General features: G+C 44.9%; 1 protein-coding gene across 1 annotated transcript; it reads right to left on the reverse strand.

Annotated features, from left to right (window-relative positions):
• Positions 1–5,078: 5,078 nt before the first annotated feature.
• P3H1 (prolyl 3-hydroxylase 1) lies at positions 5,079–27,217 on the reverse strand. The gene is made up of 15 exons (XM_051987923.1): positions 26,651–27,217; positions 23,551–23,703; positions 22,607–22,796; positions 22,094–22,225; positions 17,154–17,293; positions 9,331–9,420; positions 9,026–9,078; positions 8,706–8,827; positions 7,648–7,775; positions 7,447–7,542; positions 6,907–7,057; positions 6,674–6,791; positions 6,264–6,339; positions 6,009–6,149; positions 5,079–5,604 (listed from the first exon to the last, which is right to left on the reverse strand). Exons 1-15 carry the CDS (start codon positions 27,128–27,130, stop codon positions 5,449–5,451), a joined length of 2,226 nt encoding a protein of 741 aa, XP_051843883.1. The 5' UTR covers positions 27,131–27,217; the 3' UTR covers positions 5,079–5,448.
• Between the last annotated feature and the right edge of the window lie 486 nt (positions 27,218–27,703).

Raw genomic sequence — 27,703 nt, forward strand, 5'->3', positions numbered from 1 at the left:
GAGTGGCAGAATGTACAAAAGGTCAGAATAAAACAATTTTCCAGACCAAACCAACTTAGAAGATTGGTAGGTTGCACCAGGTGAGAGGGGAGTACAATCCAGTACAGGCCATACCCCAGAAAACCAACAATAGGCTTTTGAGGTGACTGAATCAGTCAATTTCTGGATGTTTCAGCCCATAGATGCTAAGGGACTCAGACAACTAGTCAAAAGGAGATTAGAGAGATCCCTTTGCTGGCATCACATGGCCTATATTTAGATTTGGGTCACAGTCCTGGATCTTAGTCCCAGAATAAGGAGGAGCACTGGCACACCAAAGCTTGTGGTTGCAGGGGAGAAGGGGCTCTGGTCACAGTGCCAGAGTGGAAAAGTGTTTGTGGTCATTCACAGATCAATACATTCTATAAAAGAGTAGTAAAAGCATTTCTCCCTAGGTCACATCACTTTGAAAAAACTGAAAACTTACAGGTCTCCAGAATTACCTTTGAAAATAATTGCACAAAAAATATGAAGTTGGGAGAGTGTCCCCTTCACTCCAGAAGCAGAGATTTTTTAGCATAGAGTTAAAAAATCAAGAAATAAGCTGGAAAATGAGGAAACAGCAAGGAAAAAACCCAAAGATCAAAACACAAATTCAGAAAAAGACAATAAAGCCAAAACTCCTGAATCCAAAACCTCAAAGAAAAATATGAATTGGCTCCAGGCCATGGAGAAGTCAAAAAGTATTTAAAAAATCAAGAAAGATAGAGGACAAATTTGGAATATAAATGAGAGCTAGAAATCATTTTAAATGAGTCAATGGTTTGGCAAATATGGCAAAAAAAGAAGAAAACATCACCTTATAAAACAGAATAGGTCAAATTGTAAAAGAGGCACAAAAATCAAATGAAGAAAAGAATACCTGGAAAAGCAGAATTGGCCAAATGGACAAATATATGTAAAAATTCGCTGAAGAGCTCTTTAATAAGCAGAATTGGCCAAACTGAAAAAGAAGTAAAAAAACTCATTGAAGAAAATAATACCTTAAAAATTAGAATTGGGAAACTAGAATGTAATGATTCCATGAGACAGTAAGAAATAACAAAATGAAATCAAAAGAAGAAAAAAAGAAAATGTAAAATATCTCACTGGGAAAAAAATCTGACTGAAAAATATATCAAGGAAAAATAATCATCAAATGACCAAAAAAAGTCTAGACAACATCTCTCAAGAAATTATCAAGGAAAACTGCTCTGATATTCTAGAACCAGAGGATAATATAGAAATGGAAAGAATCCACTGATCACCTGCTAGGAGAAATCCCAAAATGAAAGTTCCAAGGGATATTATAGCCAAATTCCAGAGTTCAAGGAAGAAATATTATAAGTCAAAAAGAAGCAAATAAAATAGATAACACATGATTTAGCAGTTTCTACATTAAAGGATTAGAGGTCTTAGAATATGATATTCTATAGGATAAAAGAGTTATTATTACAACCAAGGCTCATTTACCCAGCAAAACTGAGTATAACCTTGGGGGTTGAGGGGGTGGGAAGGAATGGATATTCAATGAATTAGAGAACTTTTAAGCATTTTTGATGAAAAAACCATAACTGAGCAGAAAATTTGATTTTCAAATATAAGATCCAAGAGAAGAATACAAGAAGTAATGAGGAAAGAGAAATCACAAGGGATTTGCTATTGAGCAGAGAAACAAAAATTAAAACAATTGAGGTACTACTCCATACCTTCAGATGGGCTAATATTACAGAAAAGGTATATGACAAATGTTGGATAGAGTATTGGAAAATTAAAATATTAATGCGCTGTTGGTTGTTATATCTAATTTGGAATTAAGCCTAATTAAGAAACTTTGACCCAGAAATTTTATTACTCGGTCTATATCCCAAAAAAATAGAAATTAAAAAAAAAATGACCTACATGTAAAAAACTATTTATAGAAGCTGTTTTAGTGGTGGTAAAGAATTGAAAATTGAGGGGATGCTCATCATTGGGGAATGGTTGAACAAGTTGTGGCATGTGATTGTGATGGAATACTATTGTGCTGAAATGATGAGCAGGATGCTCTCAGAAAAATCTGGACTTACATGAACTGATGCAAAGAGAAATCAGCAGAACCAGAACACTAGGCACAGCAACAGTAATATTGTATCTACTGTGAATAACTAAGCTATTCTCAGCAATACAATGACCCAAGATAATTTTGAAGGAGTTACAATGACAGGTACTGTCCATCTCAAGAGAAAAAGCTGGTGGAGCCTGAATGCAGATCAAAGATACTTTTCCTTTACTTCATTTTTCTTTTCTTTTTTTTTTTTTTTTGGGGGGGGGTCTATTTTTTTTTTCAAGGCAAAACTAGACATGGAAATATATTTTATGACATGAATAACCTAAGACAAATTGCTTTCCTTTTCAATGAAGGGGGTAAGAGAGGGAGAAAATGTGTAGCTCAAAATTTAAAAAAAATTAAAATTGTTATTACATATAATTGGAGAAAAAATATTAAATATAAAAAACTTCTTGCTTCATCTCTTTTAGGAATTCTAGCTGAGTTTGTGTCCTAGTTGTGTTTTTCTTTGAGTATACTTGTAAATGTTTTGAAGTCACATTTTCTTCTGTCTTAATATCCTGAGCACCCCTGCCACCATAATAGCTCATTATGTTTGGATTCTTTTTTTCGTTTGCTCATTTTCCCAGGCTACTTCCTGATTTCAGACTTGATGTTAGGTCTGTGCTCTGTAGCACTTGTGAAGGGAAGGTCTGAGTTGATCTTGCTGCTGTGTTCTTGGGGCACTGAATGTTGTGGGATCTCAGGCCTGGGAGCTGCAAGCTTTCAGTGTCTCCAAAGTGGTCTGATCCAGAGCAAAGTCTGATTGCTGCCCCTCAGTCTGATCTCTGTAAATTCTTTACCTGAGTCTGGGTCTGAGAAAGAGGTGACTGCTAGACTCAGTGTCCTATTGACCAATAGGAAAGCTCTGTTGGCTCAGGATGGCAGAATGGTAGGTTCTCCTTTGATGTGAGATTAACGAGAGTCTTTGTCCTTTTTTTACAGGTTGGTCTAGATGCTTTAACCTGGGGTTTGGGTCATGCTGCTGCTGCTTCCTCCTTCCTCTATCTACCTCAGAGGGCCTTCCTACCCACTTTTCATTCTGCGCACACCATTGGGACCTGGGGTGGGGAATGCTCCAGTGTGGTGCCCCACCTCTCCCTGGCTGCTGGCATTCTTTCCCCCATCCTGTTCCAGAGTCTGAAGACCTCTCTGTCTGTCTCCCTGTGCCAAGGTGGGCTGGACCAAGAGTTCACAGTCACTTCCCATCAGGATTTGGTCTGGTGCATTTTCTCATTAGGTTTGGAGGAATTTGTGGGTCGGGAGCTCACTGCCCTGCTTCCTTTTGCTGCAATCTTGGTCCTACCTTGAACTATTTTCTTTCTTTAGGACACCCTCAATGCCGAACCTCGGATAGGATATCTGGGCTCAACCTGCCATTTCCTCTCTGTGTAAAAGTCCCTTCTGTCCTTAGGTGGCTCAGCTGGACATTGTACCTGTAGGCATGTTCTGAGGATCAAAAGGTAATAGATAGGAAACCATTTTGAAAAGCCTAATGTTCTGCAAACTGTTGCTATAGAACTTTGTTAAAAAACAAACCAAAAAATCATAGTGTCCTTAATATTCTCAAGGTAATAGCTAATAATAATATTAATAGTTAATATTCATATATTACCTACTTTAATGTGCCAGAAATTGTGTCAAGCACTTTACAAACAGTATCCCATTTGATTCTCAAAATACCTCTAAGAAATAGGTGTTATTATTATTCTCATTTTACAGATGAGGAAACTGAGTCAGGTAGGGGTGAAGTGACTTGCCCAGTGTCTGAGCCCGGATCTGAAGCTGTCTTCTTGACCCCAGGCCCCGCACTCCATCACGTAGCTGCCCCATGGTGGTGAGAACAAGGCCAAAGCCAGCACGCGCAGCTTTCGCTTCTTACTCTTTCCTCCTACAGCTCCCGTTACTCTCACATTTGCCCTTTTGTGATGATCTCCTCGCCCGATGTTCCCTCTGACGCTCACCACCTACCGGCATGCCTCAAAAGCTTCAGCAAAGGCTCTGGAGCCCTGTATTCTGCCCGCCTGGGCCCGGGTACCTCTCGCCTCAGAGGTCGTCTGAGGAAATGGAGGAAGAGCTAGACTTGGGAGTCAGGAAGCTGGGCTTGGGTCCTTAATGCAGCTCCACAACCTTCTCAGTCTCAGGAAACCTCAGCCTTCTCCCCTGTAAGATGGTGTCCTGCTGCTTGCCCTCAGGGCAGGATGGAGTTTAAGGCTTCATGACAGCAAGAACCGTCCTGTCCTTTGGCACAGAATGAGGTCACACCAGTCCCGGCCTGAACAGCCACCTCCCCCTAAAAGAGTCCGTCCTCCCCTCCTCCAACAGCTCCCCACATCCCATGCTCTGAGGAAGCCTCTCTCCCAGCCCTGCCAGACCCTGACTCAGACACGCCCTGTCTCTGACCAAAGCTTCCCTTTCCTCGTACCTGGTCCGGCTCCCTCTGCGCCCACTCCCACAGTGAGTCCTGGGATGGGCCCGGGCCGGGCACTTAGGCGGCCCCACGTCCAGCTGCTGCAGAGAGCATCTCTCCTGGCTGTGGCTGCTGCCGCAAGGCCAGACCCAGGGATGGTCCACGGCCAGGTAAGGGGGCCCGCGCTTCTCGTGGGCCCTACACCGATTTCGGTTGGGATGGGGATGGCCAGCTGCTCTGTTAGTCAAGGAACAGACAAATGGCCCAGATGGGCAAGCCAGATGGCAGAGGCTCAGGATCTCCAGGTCCATTCTCTTTTGGAAGCTGCTGCCCCCGAGAGGAGTGGAATTGCCAGGAACCTCCAGGGGACTTTGGCAATGCTCTCTGACAGCAGGGATGAAAGCACGTGGTGGGCATCAGAGAGCCGGTGCCAGGGACACTGATGGCTGCTTCCCCCACGCTGGGACAGGATTAGGATAATCCCTACCAAATGGGGCCTCTCCTGGGGTGGGGGCAGGGAGGTGAAGCAGATTTCCACTCTCCAAAAAGCCAGCCATGATATAGAAAAGAAAACCTTTATTCTTTGGTTGTCTACAGAAGGTACCCAAATACTGGAGTGTTGCTGGCTCTGCAAGCCGGCCTGCACCATGACTCCTGGCAGCTGCCCAGTGCCCCAGAGAGGGAGACCAGAGCCTCCAGGCCATGGAAGAAGCAGCAGGCCGGCCCTTCCCGCCAGCCACTCAAGTAGTAGCACCAAGCCTGGGGGACGTGTCTGGTCACTTTGGCTCTGCAAATTGGTGCAAAGCAGCAGACAGAAGTCACGACAGTTCTCTAGCCCCAAGGCACTTGAGGGGGCCAGCACGATCTCACCGCAGGCACCCCGCTTCCCCATCAATCCATGTGCAGCCAATGCCCTTCCTCCCGGGCACTGTCATAACTCATCCTTGCTCCCTGACTTGGTTGCTGAGGGAGGCTCCGTGGGAGGCACAGGTGAGCCCTGGGACTCGTGATGGGGCTGCTCCTGGGACAGGTCTGATTCTTCGGGGCTGAAGAGCATCTTCACCAGGTCATCTGCCTGCACTCGGTCCTGTGGGCACAGAGGCAGGTAGGGAAGGTAGGGAAAGTCCCTATCACCTTTCCCAGTGGCTAGGGGTTCTTGTGAGCTGGGAAACCATTTTCTCCAGTCATCTCCAACTCTGGAGGAAGGGGCCTTGAGAAGACCTCACCCCTCGTTCTGCCTGCCCTTGGCATTCTGGGGCAGAAGACAATGAGTCACTTAAAATTACTGTCATGATATCTAGTCTGGTGACATAGCCAGGCTCCCAACAGAGTGAAGGGGCCCGAGGCATTCGTCCAATCTGCCCCTTTATCTGAAGTGGTCAGAGATCATCAGGACCCACGCCTGTCTCAAGTCCAGCCGGGCGCTCCTCCCACCACACCGCAGTCAGGGAGGAGGAGGACGGAGGGGGGGGGGGAGAAGGAAGCACTCACCCGCTCACTGTGCCGGGGGTCCAGGGTAAACCAGAGCGCGATGGCGCAGCGCTGCCCCCTGGTGACAGCCCTCACCCCGTGCGGGTTCTCGGCCCCCGAGGTGAAGCCCACCGCCCTGCCACACCGGGGCTGCACTTCTGCCTGGGAAAGGAAACCGGGTCAGCCGCGGCGCTTGGGCTGCCTCCAGGGAGCCCCTGTGCCCCCGTCCCTGGCACTGCAGTGCCCTACACCCGCCGGACCTCGGCAGCCACTCACCGTCACTGTCTTGGCGTCTAGTTCAGTGAAATAAAAGTTTCCTCCATCAAAGTCCCCGTTTAGGTAGAGAATAGCACTGGAGGAGACACAAGCAGAGGCTGAGTGGGGGCTCCCTCAGGCTCCAGGCCAGCTGGCCCGAGGGGAGGGAGAGGTCCCGAGGGGAGGGAGAGGCTGGGGGGGGGGGGGGGAGGCCCTGGGCAGGGGGGGAGGGAGAGGCCCTGGGCAGGGGGGGAGGGGGAGGCCCTGGGCAGGGGGGGAGGTCCTGGGCAGGGGGGGAGGGGGAGGCCCTGGGCAGGGGGGGAGGGGGAGGCCCTGGGCAGGGGGGGAGGGGGAGGCCCTGGGCAGGGGGGGAGGGGGAGAGGCCCTGGGCATGGGGGGGGAGGGGGAGGTCCTGGGCAGGGGCCTGGTACCTGTAGTCCCGGAAGGTGTAGGCAGGAGGCTCCTTGACGCACACCAGCGCCTCCGAGTTGAGGATGCAGTTGTCCGCGTGCACCGGATGGCTGCTGTCGGTCCTGTCCTCCTGGGCTTCTGGAAGCCAAGCGTGTCAGCCATGAGGCAGGACTCCCCCTCCCTACCAGGAGGCCCCAGCCCCCCCCCCCCCCCGAGAGAGACAGGAGGCAGGGGCGCCCCCTGCGGGCCCTACCTTCGATGGCCGTGCGGCACACCAGGTGGGAGTAGGAGAAATAGAGGGGCGTGTCCAGCCGGAAGTAGGACTCCATGACGCGCCTCACCTTCTCGGTCACGTTGTAGTAGAGATGGGCACTCTGCAGGGGCACCTTCCCCTCCTGGCCCAGCTGCCCGGGGGCACGGCCTGGGGTTAGTGCCAATGCCTGGCCCTTTCCAGGCAGCCCCCGAGGCTTCTGGTCCTCAGCCCCTCACTTTCCCATCACACACAACTTCCTCAGGACCAAGCTCCTTTACCCCAATCTCCGGGTGGCTTTTGGGTGCTCCCCCGGGGCCCCTGAGGTTTCTCCGCAGAAGACAATCTTCCCCTGATCCTGAGGTCTCCCCATCTTGTCCTCCCTCTTCCTGACAGCACGTGACCCAGTGCCCAGCAGCAGGACCCCGGAACAAAGCTCCTTAAACACGGTGACCCTGCTCTCCAGGGACAGCAGGAGAGGAAGGGGGTAAAGCAGCTTTCTGAGCGCGCCCTCCTTCCCAGCCAGTCTGTCGCTCTCCTCACCTTGAGGGCTTTGAAGACAGTGACCCCGTAGAACCTCTCACTTTTGGTGTGGGGGGACGTGTGACCGCGGTACCCATCCCCCGCGGTTGCTGCTGCCTGGAGGACAGAGCCCCGATCAGAGATGAGTCACTGTCCCCGCCCAGAGCCCGCCGGCCGAGGGGAGGGGAGCGGAGCTGGGATCCCTCTGGCAAAGCCACTCACGTTGGTGAGTCTCTGTAGCTGCCGACACTCGTCATCAGAGATGACTCCATCCATCACCACCCGCTGGGAGCCATTCAGCACCTTGGAGCTCATGGTAAGGCTGATTCCATCATAGAGGAGGGGGCCTCCTGCAGGGCGAGGATGGAACCCGGCTGGGATCCGCTCCTGGCCCACCCAGCAGTGCCCACTCACTGGGGACGTCTCCCTTCCATCCCCCCAGAAGCAGTGTGGCTTTGAGGGAAGGAGGAAGCTGTGGAAGGCAGGGGTGGGCCCTGCTCCTGGCTCTGCCCCTAGAGACCGTCCGACAACCTGGGCTACTATAGCCTACAGAGAAAGGTTTCCAAAAGTCTCAAACAGGAACAACCCAAGCCATTTAAGAAGCACTGGCAGCTCAGGGGTGCTTTCCCAATGCCCCCAGGAAATGGGCTGCCCAAGCATCTGCCGTGTCACAACAGGCAAGGCTCTCCCAGATGAGAGGGTGCTCCACGCCGGGTCTCAATGGGGGCACTGGCTGAGTGTGGAACTGAGATGAACTGACCCCAAGGCCAAGCAGCCCCTGAGTAGAAAATTCGCAATCTGAACCCAGGGCTTCTGACTATGAATCTAGAGGCTTTTTCCCATCTGACCACCTAAGGACCCTGACAGGCCCCCTCCAATTATGAGGGTCTGCCTTATTCTCCCAAGCAGATAATAATGGAGAGGAGGGACCACGTCTCCTCCCTTCTGGGTTTTCCACAGAGCCAATAAGGCCTTGCTGAAATGAATGGCTATTGGACTCTCAAGGGTCTTGTTTGAATATTACCATGCACAGCATTCATGAAGTAATTCCTGTGTCAGCAGTCTCCTCTAAAAGCCAGGAATGACCTGAGCCTCAGACTCTAGTCCTTTTCCTGGATTACCTCAGCCCCCCTGGGCCTGCCCCACACCTGCTAGGCAGGGGCGCTTGGGGCCCAATGCTACTTTACTCTAAGGCAGTAAAGCCCCCTGGGGCCTAACTGGAGCTATCAACTCTAAGGGCCTGACCCCCACATCTGTTCTGTCACCATTGGCCCTCTCACCTTCCCGAGCTAGCAGGCTCACGTCCACAGCCTCCTTTGTTTTCTCCTCCACGAGAGTTTCGATCTCCTTCATGAGGTTTCCAATCTCTTGAGAAATGCGTACAGCTGTCTCCCGTTCTGTCCTGTTAGGACAAGTCCTCTGAGGAACCCCGCTCCAAAAGCAGCCCTAGGGGCCCAACGTCATCATCCTGGGCCCACCCCTCTGACCGTCTGTCATCCCTGAACAGAATTCAAATCAGGCAAGGCCTGATTGATAACACATCAGGAGTTAGTTATTCAAGGGCCCAAACCTAATCAAAGGCTCAACTTAAGGTCCTCACTTCTGCTTTTCTTGCAGTCTCTTGGGAATCACCTCCTCTGGGGTCCATGTGTCCTAAAACAGGCATGAAAATGTTAGGAAAAGCTTGCTAACCACTTAGTCCATATTTCTGCTTACAAAATAGGGCTAAGATGTATTCCAGGGGGAAAATGAGCTGATTCTGCTCTCCTATGACCTATTCCATTCCTGTCTCCTCCTCCACTCCTGACAATCAACATCCTTCCAACCTTTTCCTGAACTCCCTCCAGACAGTCCCAGGACCATGTCAACTTTAGACTTCCCAGGCTATCCCAAGTTACTTCTTACTGGGTCCACAAAGGGAATTCCAAATACATCGTAAGCAAAGAAAAGCAGCTCCTTCTCCAACAGGCTTCGGTGTCGGTATCTCTGGGCATTCTGGGGAAAAAAGACAACAAAAACAATTACTAATTACTTATTGAATGCAAAACATTACTCGATTCTGGAGGAGAGGATAAAAATCTTCTATAAGATAGTCCTTGTCCTGGAGCTCACACCATGTATTTGGTTAAGGTGTAGGACAGAAATAACCCTAATACTTAAGAGTGAAGGGCTATGTGATGCCTGGAAAGGGAAGAGAAGGGGGAAACAGAGAAGGCTTCTTGGAGAAAGTGGCATTTAAGCAGAGTTCTAAAAAATGTAGTTGGGTATAGAAATCTATTCTATCCTACAGGAAAGTAGGAGAGGAAAGGAATAAAAGAGGGAGGGGGAGTGCTGATAGGAGGGAAGGCAGATTGGGGGAGGCAGTAGTCAGAAGCAAAATGCTTTTAAGGTTGCACAGGGTAAGAAAAGAGAATGAGTAGGATAAACAAGGGGAGAAAAGGATAGAGGGAATATACAGAAATCTTAACCATGAAAAAAAAATTTACAGCAAGTTTCCCTGATAAAGCCCTCATTTCTCAAATATATAGAGAACTGAGTCAAATTTATAAAAATAAGAGCCATTCCTCAGTTGAGGATGTGCACAGGCAGTTTTCAAACCAAATGATAAAAGCTATCTATAGTCAAATGAAAAATGCTCTGAATCACTACTAACTAGAAAAATGTAAATTAAAACAACTCTGAGGTACCAGCCACACTTATCAGGATTAATATGATAGGAGAGGATATAGGAAAATTAAGACACTGATGCATTGCTGGTACAGTTGTGAACTACTTTAACTATTCTGGAGAGCAATTTGGAATTAAGCTCAAAGGGCTATAAAAACACATATACACTCAACAGCTAGGTCTGCATCCCAAAGAGATTTTTTTTAAAAAAGGAAAAGGGCCGATACGTACAAACATATTTATATCAACTTTTTTGATGGTGGCACACAAAAAAACAGAAATTGAGGCAATATATATAAATTGGGGAATGGCAGAATAAATTGCGGTATGACTGAGATGGAATTCTATTGGGCTATAGAAGTGAGCAGGATGCTCTCAGAAAAATGTAGAAAGGCTTACATGAGTTGATCCAAAATAAAATGAGCAGAAAAAACACTGTATACAGTAACAGCAATATTATACAATGATCAACTAAGCGATTATCAATAATCCAATGATCTAAGATAATTCTGGAAAATGCTAGCCATGTCCAGAGAAAGAACTGATAGAATCTGAATGCAGATCGAAACATACTTATTTAGGCTTTATTTTTCTTTGTTGATGTTGTTGTTTTTGTGGGGGACTATCTTTCATGATATGATTAATAAAAATATTTTTTGCATGATTATACATATATAACTACATTAAATTGCTTGCTTTCTCAATGAGGAAAGGAGAAAGGAAATTTAAAATCCTAAATTTAAAAAAGTGTTAAAAATTTTGACATGAAAAAACAATTAAAAAAAAAAAAGATGTGTAAGAGTCTGAGCAAAGAAAGGACATTTCAAGTAGAGGGAAGAGTGTAAGCAAAGGGATATTTAGCTTGGTTAATGAATCTCTAAGTTGTGAGAGATCTTAAGAGAGAGCCTATTCCCTCTTTCACATGACAGTCCTTCTGCCTCCAGCACGTCTTCTTCTGACTGAAGACTGAGAATTGAAACACTCCCAGTTCCTTCCTTCTACTGATTTTCACATGGCATGAACCCAAGAGCTCCATTCTCTCGACTGCCCTACTCTAGATACTTTCTAGTTTCTTTCTTTAGTGTAGAACCCAGAACTGAATAAATACTCTAGCCATGGTCTCACTGTGGCACAGGCCAGTAGGATGACCATTTCTCCAGAAGTGGACGTTACATTTCTCAATATGGAAGCCTTTGATTGTGTGAGCCTTTTTTGCTGCCATGATACTCATGTTAAATAATCAACCCCTAGATCTTTTTCAGAATTGATGCCTAGTCAAATGTCTCATTTTGTAGTTGGAAAATTATTTTTTGAACCCATGTTAGATTAAAGTCTCACATTTACTTGAATTTTATTTGCATTAAATTTCCATATATATATATATGTTGCCTTATAAGAGGCAATATGGTATATAGCTGGCCTAGTCAGGCGCCACCAATCATACATCCTAGCTGTTATTCTGGTCAAAATACTGAATTTCTCTGCATTTTAGGGATCTCTTTAGGATGGTGAGCTGCAGAGATGCCGCCACTCTGCATTAACAGAGAGAATTCCTCTCCAGAAGTTTCCTACAATGATGAGATCACAGAGTTAGATCCAATTTCACTATATTTCATTAAGCCCAGTGTTTTAGCCTCCAAAGCCTAACTGTACTTCATATCAGCTGATGTGCCAGCCACAGTTCCCAGGCCTGTTTCACTTGCATCCCAACTATGCCTTGGTCCTGATGACAATATTAAGCAGCATAGGTCTATGGGAGCATGTCTCCAAAGACTTTTTCCTAAGATGATGCTCAACTATGACCAGTCTTGAGGTCCCATCTTTCAGCCAGTTCTGAAAATATATCTTCTTTAGCCCACCTTTCTCCATTTTTTCCCCAAGAGCAAGATAAGATATTATTTAAAAGCATTTGTCAATTTTGGCAAGACATATTCTTCTTTATAGCTTTTTATTTACAAGATATATGCATGGGTAATTTTTCAGCATTGATAATTGAAAAACCTCTTGTTCTAATTTTTCCCCTCCTTCCCCCTATCTCCTCCCCTCAGATGGCAGATTGATCAATACATGTAAAATATGTTAAAGTATAAGTCAAATACAATATATGTATACATGTCAATACATATTCTTGATGAAGCCATGAGAGCTGAGACCTCTGACTCTTTTTCTAAGGAGATGCTTATTAACCATCTCTTTAAAATTTGCTCTAAAATTTTTTTTAAGAATTGGAGTCAACAAAAAGCTATCAAACTGTGCATATCCTTTGATCCAGCAGTGTTACTACTAGGCTTATATCCCAAAGAGATTTTTAAAAAGGGAAAGGGACCTATATGTGCAAGAATGTTTGTGGCAGCTCTGTTTGTAGTGGCCAGAAAACTGGAAACTGAGTGGATGCCAATCAATTGGAGAATGGCTGAATAAATTGTGGTATATGAATGTTATGGACTGAGGCTTGAGTTGATGCACTGAGGTCCCAAGCACATGAGGCTAAATAGTAATTGGACCACACTCTATTAATATATAAGCTTGGAGGAAGAATGGCCCCCGCCCACTCTTTGTGCAAGTCCTGATGTGTTGTATAGGAAATGATGATTTTGGTGGGTGGAGGCAGGGGAGTGAAAAAGGAAGGGGAAAGAGAGACTGCTTGCTTTTGCCACTGCAACGACCTTTCTGTTTGTTTCTCTTCTTCTTTTTGCTTTTGCTGAGGCAGTTAAATGACTTGCCCATGGTGACACAACCAGGAATTGTTAAGTGTCTGAGGTTGGATTTGAACTCAGGTCTTCCTGACTTCAGGGCTGGTGCTCTACCCACCGAACCATCTCAAACAGAAAGGTCATTACAATGGCAAAAGCAAGCTGTCTCTTTCTCCCCTTCCTTTTCCACTCCCCTGCCTCCACCCACCAAAATCATCATTTCCTATACAACACATCAGGACTTGCACAAAGAGTGGGCGGGGGCCATTCTTTCTCCAAGCTTATATATTAATAGAGTATGGTCCAATTACTATTTAGCCTCATGTGCTTGGGACCTCAGTGCATCAACTCAAGCCTCAGCCCATTACATATGAATATTATGGAATATTATTGTTCTATAAGAAATGACCAACAGGATGATTTCAGAAAGGTCTGGAGAGACTTACATGAACTGATGCTGAGTGAAATGAGCAGGACCAGAAGATCATTATTTACTTCAACAACAATACTATATGATGATCAATTCTGATGGACATGGCCCTCTTCAACAATGAGATGAACCAAATCAGTTCCAATAGAGCAGGAATAAACTGAACCAGCTACACCCTCTACAGAGAAAGAACTCTGGGAGATGACTATGAACTACTTCATAGAATTCCCGATCCCTCTATTTTTGTCTGCCTGTATTTTTGATTTCCTTCACAGGCTAATTGTACACTACTTCAAGTCCGACTCTTTTTATACAGCAAAATGACTGTTTGGACATGTATACATATATTGTATTTAGCTTATACTTTAACATATTTAACATGTATTGGTCAACCTGCCATCTGGGGGAAGGGGTGGGGAGGAGAGAAAAAGTTAGAACAAAAGGAGCAATTGTCAGTGCTGAAAAATTACCTGTGCATATATTTGTAAATAAAAAGCTATTAAAAAAAAAAAAGATTTCCAAGCCATTCTCCAATTGATAAATGGTCAAAGGATATGAACAGACAATTTTCAGATGATGAAATTGAAACTATTACCACTCACATGAAAGAGTGTTCCAAATCACTATTGATCAGAGAAATGCAAATTAAGACAACTCTGAGATATCACTACATACCTGTCAGATTGGCTAAGATGACAGGAAAAAATAATGATGAATGTTGGAGGGGATGTGGGAAAACGGGGACACTGATGCATTGTTGGTGGAGTTGTGAACGAATCCAACCATTCTGGAGAGCAATCTGGAATTATGCCCAAAAAGTTATCAAACTGTGCATACCCTTTGATCCAGCAGTGTTTCTATTGGGCTTATACCCCAAAGAGATACTAAAAAAAGGAAAGGGACCTGTATGTGCCAAAATGTTTGTAGCAGCCCTGTTTGTAGTGGCTAGAAACTGGAAAATGAATGGATGCCCATCAATTGGAGAATGGCTGGGTAAATTGTGGTATATGAATGTTATGGAATATTATTGCTCTGTAAGGAATGACCAGCAGGATGAATACAGAGAGGACTGGAGAGACCTACATGGACTGATGCTAAGTGAGATGAGCAGAACCAGAAGATCATTATATACTTCAACAACGATATTGTATGAGGATGTATTCTGATGGAAGTGGATTTCTATGACAAAGAGACCTAACTGAGTTTCAATGGATAAATGATGGACAGAAACAGCTACACCCAAAGAAGGAACACTGGGAAACGAATGTGAACTATTTGCATTTTTGATTTTCTTCCCGAGTTATTTTTACCTTCTGAATCCAATTCTCCCTGTGCAACAGGAGAACTGTTTGGTTCTGCAAATATGTATTATATCTAGGATATACTGCAACATATTTAACATATATAGGACTGCTTGCCATCTTGGGGGCGGGGGTGGAGGGAGGGAGGGGAAAAAACGAAACATAAGCAAGTGCAAGGGATAATGTTGTAAAAAATTACCCTGGCATGGATTCTGTCAATACAAAGTTATTATTAAGTAAAATTAAATTAAAAAAAAAAGATTTCATCAGTTCTTTTTCTGGAGGTGGATAGCATTTTAAATAATAAATTTTTTGAAATTGTCTTTGAATAAATTATTGTATTTCTGAGAATAAAAAAAAAAAGAATTGGAGTCAAGCTCCTGTGCATGGCTATCAGGCTCCTTAATATTAAATTTTAAATCCTTCTTTTATTCCTAATCAGAATTGTTCCTTTGTCTTTGGTTTCCCATGCCTCCTAGATTGATTTCTACTGCATAATTTTCATCTATAGACTCCTCCATATATATTCTTTCTCTAAATCCTTTTGGGCTCTCCTAGAAATTTAGGGTAGATAAGTAGGTTTCTTTATCTTCTTTATCACAAATTCTGAGAGAAATTTTTTCCCAAGGGTTTCATCATTTCCACCTCAGTTATTTCCTCTTGGGTATTAATAAAATTCCATAGAGAATTTCCTTTATATTGATTCTTTTCCCATCTGAAGGATAAAATTATTATTAAGGCAAGTTAAGAAATTATTAGTTTCTCTGCTTTTAGCAAATGACTGGATAACTGAAGTCCTTGATCCCTATTACATCCAATTTCTTTATCAGTTTTGTAATCTATTACTCAAGCACCTCACCCATCTCTCTGTTTAGGTGGGCTATCATACAATTTGTATGATAATAATGTGCCTGTTTCTACCTCCATTGGTTTTCATCTAAATAGTCTTATGTCATCTTAATTTACAATGGTATTTTGCACCTCACTAATCTGATCCTATTTCTTTTGAATATGGTACATCCTTTCATGTTTACTTTAATCATGAATCTCTCTCCACTCATCAAACTTTCAAGAAACTTAAAAAACAAAAACAAAAAACTAGACCTGTGATTTCATCAGTTTAGGGAGATCCCTGTGAGTAATTCTCCCTAACAATGTAGACCAATAACTACTCTGCAATGAGAGGTGCTTGGAGCACTTGGACTTACTGATCTACCCAAACCATAAGGCTAGGAGGAGTCAGAGGATTTGAATTTGTTTCTTGCTTCCTCCAGAAGCCAGCTTTCTCTCTATTATATCACAATGTCTCCTTCTGGCTTGACAGCCACATTCTGGACACAGGTATGTATCTGGATTTGGGGTCCTCTGAACTTCTAGCTAGCATTGCCTGCTATTTTTCCTATAGTGTGATGTCTACTCTTTAGACTGAGGGGTATAAAAAGCAGTTCTTTTCCTCTCTCTTTCATTTTTAAAGCCTAAATAATCAGAATTCCAGTGCACTAGGCAAATGCCCCCTGACCAGCTCTTCTTAGGAGCACTCTCTTTCTCCTCAAGAGCATATAATCTAATCCATGAAAGGCTCAGGAGGAAATGATAGCTATCTTCAATACTGAAGGGCTGTTATGTGAAAGAGGAATTAAGGTGGTCCTCCTTGGCCACAAAAGACATTACTAGTAGCAGTGGGTAGAAGTATAAAGAAGCCAATTTAACTGGATTTAAGAAAAACGTCTTAATAATTGGAAGTTTTCAAAAGTGAAGCAAACAGCCATGGACAAGCAAGGGAGAGGCTGGATGACTTCCTATCTGACCCTCTGCAGAAGGAATTCTCGATTAGACTTGATGGGCTCAGGATTCTACAACTCAGACCCAAAGACCAGTGTGACTAATATCTAGAAATATCTTTTGGATGGGGAAAGAAGCACAAAAGTGAGGGATGAACCGGAATGAGATGAAGGGGAAGAGGAAAAGGAAAAAGTTGGCATAAACCGCTAGTAAGCTGTCTTGGAGGAGGATGATAATGATTAGTTTCAGCTGCTTAATGATGCCCAGTCTGTCTCTGGTGAGGAATGGACTCTATCCCATACCAAAGAACCAGATCCACCACACACCCTGTCCTTCCAGCATCTTCAAGCCAGAATCCTTTGCTCTTTTGCCGGGCCCAAGGCTGCCCCTATCATCATTATCTCAGGAGAGCATCCCAGAGGGTGAGGTGGAAGGCAAAGGGCTGAGCTCATGCCAAAGGAAGAGTGTGAAACTTGAAGAAGAGAAGACTTGAATGGGCCATGGAAACTACCATTTGTTGAAAGGTCATAAATGTTCTGTATGGCCTAAAGAGCAGAATCAGGAAAGGAGTGAAAGCCACAGAGAGGCAAACTTAGTAATAAGATAGGATGTCCAAGAGTAGAATGGGCTGCCTTGGAAAGTAGGGGATCTTTCTGCAGATCTTTGCACAAAAGCTAGATAACTATATAGGGACTAGGTTGTACTAGGGATTTTTTTCAGGTTTGATTTGGACAAATCCTTTTTACACTAAGAATTGATAACCAACCACAGAAAGAATGGGGAACAGATGCTGCCCCATCTCTGGGCCTGGATCCACCTGGCCAGCCACCACCATGACTAACAGAAGCCACTCACCTCCCGGGGGCTCAGGAACTTTGCCGGTTCTTCTCCCAGCATCGCTGTGTAATAGACCAGGTTCTGGTTCATTACCTCATCATTGGGAAAGAAGAGCAGGTACGTCTTGGCACATTCAATAGCTTGGGTATAATTCCCGACTGCAAAGAGAAACACGGCTGCAAAGGAGGGTGCCCTGGCCCTCAGGGTATATCTCAGTCTCAGTTGGGGCTAGGTTGGGTTCAGTGTTCATAGGAGGAAGGCAAGGCATGTTGGGCCAGCTGACTAACTAATTTGCACCTGATTTTACTGGGAATAGCCTTCAGGATCAGTTATAATGGCATTCGTGCTTTATTAATAGAAAATACAGATTATCCAGAAAACAGGGAGAGAGGGCAAAGACAGAATAAAGTTTGCATTCCTCTAAAATTTTAGTCTACAAAGTGCTTCCCTCTCCCCAGTAATGTAAGGGAGATAAAAAGCAAGGATTTTCTCCATTTTACAAATAAAGAAATTGAGGTTTGGGGTACAGGCAGCAAAGTTTAGGGATAGGATTTATTTTCACTTGCCTGTCTCAAATCTAGCACCCTCCCCATACCAGGTACCATTATAGTGATGAAACATTTATTTCTCCTACTTGGTCACTCTTGGGCAGAGGGAAGGGGAGGGTTAACCTAACAGAGAAGGGGGGTTAACAGTTGATAAGCTCATCCCACGAGGCTCCTACCAAACAACAAAAGACAGATTCCTAAAACATGTTTCCAGAACTTGAAATTTCTATATTGCATCTTGTCACTAAATACCCTCTGCTGATTATCTGCCTCTTTGCTCTCTCTGCCTCAGCTCTCCTCCCCAGGTCCTACCTCTTCTATCTACCAGTACCCTCCCACTCCTGTTAAAATTCCCTGGTTTTTTCCAGGTCTACTATTAGGGGTCAGGGACAAATCTTTGTGAAGAAATCTAGAACGTGGTTCTTCATGTGTGAAGAAACTTGGCCCATAGTTGGTCCTTGACTGCTTATTGACTTGACCTCCCATCTACCCTTCCCTGCCTCAAATCTGGGCTGGCCAAAGACCAGGCAATTTTACAAGAAGCCATGTCTGTGCTGCTACCTCTACTATCACTGTTGCTGCTACCTCTAGGACCAATATTTTCCCCTGTTTTGCCACTAAGGACTAAATCATGGAAAGACAATCTCAGCCTTATCCCTTCCCCTCCACCCCCCGAGGAAATTGAAGTTAAGTGACACAACCCAGCCTTATCCTTAACCATATAACTGCAGCTGTACTGAAAAGCATCTTTTTGCTACAGTACACATTGTTAGACAAGCCCCCTCCCCTGCCATTGCTCATAGACCTTTGACATTCTCATGTTTGTGGCACCAATAGTATCCCAGGGAGTGAAATACCAGAAAGGTATTTCTTGGCTAAAGCCTTGTAACAATAGGCACAGCCAGGCAAGGAGACACCTCAAACCTATTCCATAAGTCCAACTGCACTCAAAAGGAGTAGCCTGAAAAAGGCCCAACAATTCTAATTAGGAATTTGAAGCTGATGAAGTCTATGTGTTTTTCTTATACATCAGCTCATAGTTGAGTAGATCTCCTCCCACCCAAAGTGAAATGACCTGCCTCCCAATAAGAAGGTAACAAGTGCCTCAAGTTTGATTCCTAAGCTTCCCCTCCAAATCAGCCTGTTCCTCATGCCTAGAACACTCTCCCTTTTCTCTGTTTCTGAGAAGTCTTGGCTCCTTTTAAAACCCAAGTCCCATGAGCCTATCCCAAGAGGTTTTCCTGATTCTTCCCCTCTCATTCCAAAATCAATTTGCATGTGTTTTAATTTACTTATGGTTGTATGTTGTCTCGGCCCCATTTCCTGCCATCCCACAGAAAGTAAGCCCCTAGAGCAGAGGGGCCAGTCTTGTCAACCTGGCATTCCCATCGCCCAGCACAGTGCCTGGCACCAAGAATGGAGCTAAGCCAGGACCATTTCCTGGCTGGGCCTATCCCTCTTTGCCCTCTCTGCCTCAGCTCTCCCTCCCCAGGTCCTACCTCTTCCATCTACAAAAGTTGCCTCCCACTCTTGTTAAAATTCCCTGGCTTTTTCCAAGTCTGCTATTAGGGGTCAAGGACAAATCTCTCTGAAGAAATCTAGAACGTGGTTTCTTCATGTGTGAGTGAATGAGCTCTCAATGTGGGGGAGGAGTCAGCTCATCTGTGTGCCATATTTCTGCACTTCTGACTCTCAGCTTTGTTGTTGGCACCATCCCCCCTCCACAGTGCTTCCTCTCCCACTTTCTCGATGACTTTGTTGCTGCTCCCTCTCTATCCCCTTCTGACATCTTTAGTGATGATGGTAACTTTGATGGTGGATAACCTACTCAAAAAATAGGCTCATAAACTCTTGGCTCCTACCACCAATATCCCCATTGGCCCTTGGCTACCCTTTTAGACCTTGGGAGCATTCACAACTGCTCTAAGAGGTGGGAAACTGAAATACTTCTTTCTTACTGGCTCCTTACTTCCAAATGAACCTGTTCTCTGACCTCCCCAAAATCTCTGCGCCTCAAAGCCACTATCATCAGACTTCTCTTCATGATCTCAAGCTTGTGGTTCACTATTTCAGTGATGCACTCTCCTCCACTCCGGACACCTGGTTCTTCTGCCATTCCATTCTACCTCTGTTAATCCTGAAGTTCTATTAGCCTCCTCTGTTCCCTCTTCCTGAAAGGTTGAACACTGCTAGAGGAAGGAAGGAAGTGATCCTGACTGGACCCCATTTATAGATACCAAACCCCAAACATTCATCATTTCCAAGGGACAACCCTAACAGCTCCTCCCAATAGCTCTTTCATAGATTTATCTCTCAAACTCCCAACTTCATCCAAACTACCTTCTCTCTTTTTCTATTTTACTAAGAAGACCAAAGGCAATCAACCTGTTGCTCCTCTACTTCTTTAAATTTCTCTCACTCTTAGCCTCTCTTCCTTCTTTCCCCAATCACAGAATTGAGAAGAGTTGGAAGGGATTCTGTTGCTTATCTAATCCAATCCCCCTCAGTTTACAAATGAAAGTGAGGCAAAGAAAAGTTAAGATTCTTTGTTCAAGATCACACAACAGTAAATATTAAAGGCAGGATTTGAATCCAGGCCTTCTTGTATCCAAGTCCAGCATGCTAATTCCTTGATTCCATTCTCTCTTCCTATCTCCAGAACCTGTCTCACTGGTCATTCCCACTCTCTGGTATTTTCAATTTCCTCTTTAAAGTCCTGTCATCAAAAATGTTTTAGCCTCCTCTAGTCTAAAAGAAGAAAAGCCTTCTCTTGACCCTGCTACCTTCTCAAGCAATTATCATTTTTTCCCTTATGGTCAAACTTCTTGTTTGTTTCTTGACCAAAAAAATCTACTGGTCGCCTCTAATTCTTTTCCATCAACACAGTTCTTCAGTCTTTGAGAAAGCGCAAATACTCCTAGCACAATCTGAAACCTCTCCAAGGCCAATGATGACCCTTCTCATTGTCCAATAATTCACAGGACTTCCTATCGTTATCCTCCTGTCCATCCTATCCCAACCCACCTCCAACTTTCTCTGCATCTTCTCTCTTGGTTTCGTGACACTGGACTCAGGCCAGGAATGTCTTCATTCCTCTCAAGGCATCACTTCAGATTTTCTCTATCATGTCCTCAAATTGAAAACCTCCCTGTCCCCCTTCAGCTTCTTCTTATGTATTATCTTCTCTCTTTAGAAGGTAAGTTCTTGAGGGCAGGTTTTTGAATTCTCTGAATATTGAACACAGTGCCTGTCATACAGTAAGTGCTTAATAAACACGTGTTGATTGAATGACTGTTCTAATCTTGGCTCCCTTCCTCCCTATTAACTCCTTTTGGGTTTCCTTCTCAATTCCCTCTTCATCTTCTTTATGGCTCCCCTTTCTTCTTACCCCTCTATGTGGACAGCTCCCAATCTTTCTGGCACCATCATCTTTCCTGATCCTGAATATGACTCATCTTATTTTTTCTAGAAAGCCTTCCTGATTTTTCCAGTCTTTCCTTATCTTGTCTCTAGTCTCCTTTTATATTTATAGAGTATGCCATCTTGTTTAGAAATTAATTGCAAGCTGATTTCTATTTTTTTAAAGCTGCAAGAGCCCATTTTCTTATTTACAAATAAGATTAGGGGCCAGAGGGGTAAAGGTATTTGTCTAGGATCACAGAACTCATTATTAGTACAGCAGAGTCTGGGACTAGAATCCAGGTTGCCCAACAATAATAATTGTTGCCATTACTTACATGTCCACAGTACTTTCTGATTGACAAAACACATCCACTCCCTGGGTTGTCAACTGACTTGTGTAGTTCACAGATCTTTCCCTATCCACATTGTAGTCATCAAAAACCCTGGCATTATGACAATGGGCAGATCTAGTGTCTGTTTCATGGGCTGAATAAGAAGACACAGGGCCCTTATGAGTTGCTTTGTTTTATTTTAGTTTCAGTGCAAGCTCTAATTAGAAGATGTCATAAAAAGAACTGCAGAATAGTGCTTGGGGCCCAGCCCCTTCCCCTTCCAGGGCTTTAGGAGGTGCTGGTACTGGCTTCTGAGGCCAGGTACTTGATATGTCAAAGAAAACCTTGGGATCAGATCAAGAACATCTAGCTTTAATTCCTCATTACTCAACTTCCTACTTGTATGAACTTGGGCAATTACTTCTCTGGGCCTCAGTTTCTCTTATCTGTAAAATGGGGTGTTTTCTAGTTATAAAAATCTGAGATTCTGTGAAATTTGTAAGATTATATGTAGGAACCATGTAATCTACATACTATAAAGAGCATTCCTGAGCATCCCATGTACTAATGTACTAATGAGAAATCAAATATATTAATGAAGAGGTAACAGTTCTTTTTTCTATTGTTTTGATAAAGAGAGCAGAAAGAGGCAGAAGAGGAGGAAAATGGCTCTTACTGTTGTAGTAGGCAAACTGAAGATAATTATAGTGCGATGGGAGGAAATCTTCAAAGGGCTTCTCTCGGCTGGGATGAGAGGCAAGCTCGGTAACACAACTCTGTTTACAACTCAGCACCTGGATGTAATGATCTGAAGGGAATCAGAGAGAGGAATGAACAATGGATCAGTCTGGGACATTTAAAGCTGCAGACCAGATAAACAAAATCAAGCAAAGGTAATTGTTGGTTAGATGCCTAAAAGGATGCAAGCCAACAGACATTGAGACAGAGTTGGAATCAGAGAACAATAAAAGAGCTACAATGTAGATTTCTGATACATGGAGCAGAAGCAGCGGAAGCCCTGCATATTTCCCAGGCTGGGGCTGAGCCCAGAGCCTCATCCTCTTCCAGACTGCACTGACTTCATTCCAGAATACAAAACCTACTTAGATAGCAATCAGATCTTTCCTAGAGAAAAAGATGAGGAAAAGGTCCCATTGAGCAGAGCAGAGAAGAGCAGAGCAGCACACACCTGTGATGGACTGGAAGAGGTCAGCATTGTATTCGAGGTAGTTGTAACCATCATAGTCATAGGGGCCCTCACAGAGGGCACGGCATTCCTCATCTGCCACAAAATACTCTTGCAGGGCTGCCTCCAAATGGGGCACAGCTTCATGGGGCTGCTCCTCTGAGTAGAGCCGCACACCCAGCCGGAACTCGTGCTTGAAGGAGGATAGGGGATTCAGCCTGCCAGGTCATGAATTAAGCAAGGCCCATCCCTTCCCTTCTGCCCACTGCTATGAGATTCACAAATTCCTGTGTCTATAAGTCAGTCCTAACAAAAGCTCAAGGAATGAATGAAGTGTGCCTGGCAGGAAAATTAATAGGAAAAATAGATTTGTTGATTGATAATTACAAAAGGCTCTCACAAGAGCCTTTTACACAATAATAAAGCACTCAGGCATCATTAGCCACATTTTACAGATGATGAAATTGAGGCTCAGGGAGGTCCATCAATTAGCCTAAAGCCATGTTCCACTTTACAAAATGGAGAGGGATATTCAGAAAGTCCCTGTGCAGCCTTAGAACTTTTCAATCTTCAGATTTCATAATTTAGGCTGCTACTTTGAGAGAAATAACTTACACTTTGTAAGAAATAATGAATTTTCTTCTCACTGCTACTCTAAGATGCCACTAACCAAGGGAGGCCTTTCCCCTAAACCACAGGATCTGAAATCAGAATTCACTGTCCTGTGCATATCAAATTTATGTTCCACCTGGACCAAAGTCAAATATACTGGCTTTGATATGCCGTTTGCAGGGAGTTTCTAATGTAATTAAAAGCAAAGATTTTTTAGTTTAGAAGTGTACAAAGACTTTCAGAAGGTTGCTCTTCCCTTTTTAGAAATGGAGGACCTTCTCTGCTGGCAGAGGGGGTAGGATAGAAAGAAAGGAAGGCTGGAGATCCTGATTCACCATGTGAGGTTTTGCCTCGAGATCCTTGAAGTCCTCCTCCTTGACCCCTGACATTGTTTGATAATAGTCCAAGTTCTGCCGCATCTCCAGGTGCTCTGGGTTCCCCACAAAGAAGGTGTGTGCAGCTGCAACAGCCTTCTCCAACTTGTTAATCTGGAAGTGAAGCAAAATGAAGTAGTTCCCCAGTCTACACCAAGCAGATAGCCTCCCTTCTGAAGAGACTCCCTGCCTCCAGGCTCCCTCTGGTTGTCATCGAGGGCAGGCCTGACCATGCCATCTCTTGCTCAAATGCTAGCAACTCCCTAAGACACCATAGCCCAACAACATATACTGCTGTGTTCCACATTAGAAGTTCTTTACAACTCAGCCCTTCATAGCACTTTTCTGCAGTTCTTTTTATGGCATCTTCCAAGTCTGCCATTCCTCCCTGAACCATTCTACAATCCAACACCATGACCCTGTCCATGTATAGCACAATTTGTCCCTAGCTTTGATCATTGCCCAAACCTGCGACATTCTCCTCACCACCTCATTCCTCTTGGCTTCCCATGTTTCCCTCAAGACTGAACTCAAAACCCCTTTTCTTCAAGAGACCTTTCTTGGTCCTCTTTAAAATTACTCCCAGTTCTATTGCATATAGTTTGTATGTGTCTAGTAGTTTGTGTTGACTCCCTCATTATAACACAAGTTCCTAGAAAGCAGGGACCATGTCTCTACTTTCTTTCTATCTTTGAATTTACCTGAGTACAAAGTACTCTTATTAAATCTTTATTGACCAGCTGATTGGCACATTAGGGACACAGAATTAGAAAAGCATGATATACAACTATGCCCCAAGAAGTCAGCCTTTGGTGAGCAGGAATCCTCAAACCCTTTCCAGCCAACTAAGCCCAGATCTTTCCTTTTAAGAGGATGAACTGCCTTTTGTTAGTCCTGTTCTACGTGCCTCTGGTTGAAAGGAACTAGGAAGAACAACAATTTCTCTGGGATAAACTTAACACAGCAGATGCTGAAGAGTAAATGAGTGTTTCTCTGATCAGGCCTGGGGATATAGCTGTTAAAACAACGTACAATGCTTCACTCAGTAGTGCTTATTTTCAATTTTTTAAAATAAAGGTTACACTTATAACTATTCAATCTTCTAATTCCAGGATTCTGATCAGGAACTGAGATAACCAAAAACAGAAACATCAAAGGGACTAAGGATGGATATAGGGTCTTAAAGAATGACACTGGGCTCAATAAGTACTTTGAAAGACAAATTCGGGGAGGTGGATTAAATTATCCAGGCATATTCAGAAACAGGCTACATTATTGGCAAATCCTAAACTCTTCACAAAATTATGGGGAGCTGGTGGCACAGTGGAATAGAGTGTTTGTCTGGAGTGAGAAGACCTGAGATTAAATCAAGCCTCAGACACTAACTCTGTGACAATTGGCCAAGTTACTTAACCACAATCTGCCAGTTTCCTCAGCTGTATAAGCATAATAGACTTGTTCAGGGCAAAACGAGAATAGTAAAGCACTTTGTAAAGCTTAAAGTCTTATGCACATATAAGCTATCATTTCACTTTTATCTTTGTATCTCTTTTATACTTCTAGCACAATACCTGGGACACAGTAGATGCTTAATTGGTTCATTTGATTCCTACCCCAAAATCCATTCTGGAGAATTCTAGTTCCTGCTCCAACAGTAACAAGCTGCAGGATCTTGAAAAAACACAAAATTCTTATAGGCCTCAGTTTCCCAATATGTCAAATGAAGTAATTGGAATAGATAATTGGACTACATAAATGGACTAGAAACCTCTCAGGTTTCTCTTTCCAGGACTAGATTAATTTTTATTGTTAGAAGTGATGAAGCCTTCCAGATATGAATTTTTGCTTGATTTTCTTCCATTTTCTCTCTTTGTGCAATGAAATATCCCTTCCATTAAGTAACCGCTGTCCTCCTCTCCTACAATTATGCTATTACATCATTCAGTTTTTAAGGGCATATGAGTTTGGGGAAGAATTATATATATCTTGCAGAATTTTATATTCTCTTATCTAGAAGATTGGGGGGGGGGGAAGGAAAGGTATTTTTTTCAGAGTAACTGTTTCCTGGAGATGGGCGTTTGAGTCCATATTCTTTGTGGCTTATCTGTGGGCTGTTAAAGGTCTTTTCTTTAAAGATGCATTTTGAAAAAAACATAAGCAGTTTTGCCAGCCAGCTCTTGTCTGGAGCCAAAAACCTTGGTTTTTGTTCTGTCCTCAGAACTGCTCTTAACATTCTGCAGAACTGAAGGGCTGGCACTAGTGAATTAACCCTTAAGGGCTAGACTAGTGAAGTCAAATAGCCAATAGGAAAAGAAATAAAGAATACCGCCAACCGAGAAACGGGACAAAGTAGTATGTAATTTCTGTGTTTTAACTTAACTCAGAAACTTGAGAGGGTCCCCGGCAGGGAGGAGCCTGGGCCCCTGCCTGCTACGTGGCATTCCAGGGCCTGAAACGGAAGGCGCTGGAGTCGCTAGAAAAGGAAGAGTAATCAAGAAACCTTTTCTAAGCTTGAAAAGAGATGGGGCTAAGAAACAAGGGAAAGCACTGGTGGAAAAAAAAGCCCTGCAACTTTGTTCACAACCAAGCATTGCAACTTTGCCTACAACCAGGCATTGCAACTTTGTCTCTAAACTAGCTGTAGGGTCAGGGGGTGGAGAGCTCCCAGCTCAGCCGGTATCCCGGGGGTTGGGGCAAGACCTGGAAGGAAAGATATCTCTCCAAGTTCTAGAGACTTAAGCCTGGGTCACACCTGCATTTCATCTTCAAAATCCCTTCTCGGTCTGACTCGGACACGGCCAGCTCCCTGGAGCATCCTGGAGGGAATGGGGGATGCCATCAGCTAAGCCCACAGAACCTCAGAGTGGAGAGAACCCGGACACTCTCTCCATCCTGAATCTGAACAAAGGTCCGTTCTATTATGTGCTCAATGGGTTATGCAGCAGCATCTCCAGTGAGGGGGAGCTCACTACCTATCAGGCTGGTGTATTCATTTTGGAGCAGATCCTGCTCACTCGGGGCCTGCCCGTGTCCCCCACTAGGCCCCCAGCCGCCGCCGCACCTTAAAGTAGGCCACTTGTAGGTAGTTGTAGGGGCTCCGCTTGCGGAACTCCAGCTCCAGCTCCTCGCTGAGGGTGTGAGCGGCGGGCGGGCCCAGGCAGGCGCGGAGGCAGGCGGCACGATGCAGCAGGCTCCCGAAGAAGCGCAGGTCTTGCAGGGCAGTTGCGGCCCGGCTCGTCTCGGCCTCGAGCCCCGGCTCAGGCTCCCAGGGGTGCTGGGCGGCGCACTCCGAGCGGCAGCGCAGACGCAAGGCTCGGAGCGAGGCCCGGGAGCGCAGCGCCCGTTCCATGTGCAGCACCACCGCCGCCCAGTCCCCGCGGGCGTAGGCCGCGGCACCCGCCGCGAACAGTCCGTCCGGGGCCTCGATCGACTCCAGCCCCGCTGCCACAGACGCCGTCCCCGGGTCCGCGGCAGTCCAGAGCCAGGCCTCAGCCCCAGCCCAGGCCACGGACACCCACAGCCACAGAGCTAGCCAGGCCATAGCCGACCGTGCACACCTAACGGACCCGGCGGGCAGCCACTCACAACCCGCCTGGAGCTCCGCCCCAGAAGCCAACCCCGCCCTAAAGGCTGAGCCCCGCCCCTAGGCGGCCTGACCCGACTAGGGTGAAACCTCGGCCTTAGACTGCATCCCAGAATGAGACCTACCCTTAGACCTATGCACCACCCTCGAAGGATAAAGCCCTGCCTTTAGACCGCCTCAGAGAACAAGCTCCGCCTCTAAACCTATGCACCTCCTCCAAAGAATAAAGCCCCGCCTTTAGGCCAATGCACCTTTTCTACTGGACGTTTTGCCCTTAGACCTCCAAAAAAAAAGTGAGCCCCACTTTCTAGACCTATGCCCGCCCCACAGTGTGAAGCCCCACCCCTAGACCAATACACGTTTGGGGGCCAAGGGATGCAACACGTCACACATATACCATGCCTTCCTCTAGACTGATTCACCACCCCTAGGTTCCTTTTTCCTCTTTTCCGTCCGTCAGGAAGGAGGTGAATCTTAGACTTGAGCCTCACAGGTAGAAGTCTTCCCAGGACAAAAGACTTAAATCATAAC

Source organism: Antechinus flavipes, chromosome 3 (assembly GCF_016432865.1).
Source record: "Antechinus flavipes isolate AdamAnt ecotype Samford, QLD, Australia chromosome 3, AdamAnt_v2, whole genome shotgun sequence".
In the NCBI taxonomy this organism is placed as follows: domain Eukaryota; kingdom Metazoa; phylum Chordata; class Mammalia; order Dasyuromorphia; family Dasyuridae; genus Antechinus; species Antechinus flavipes.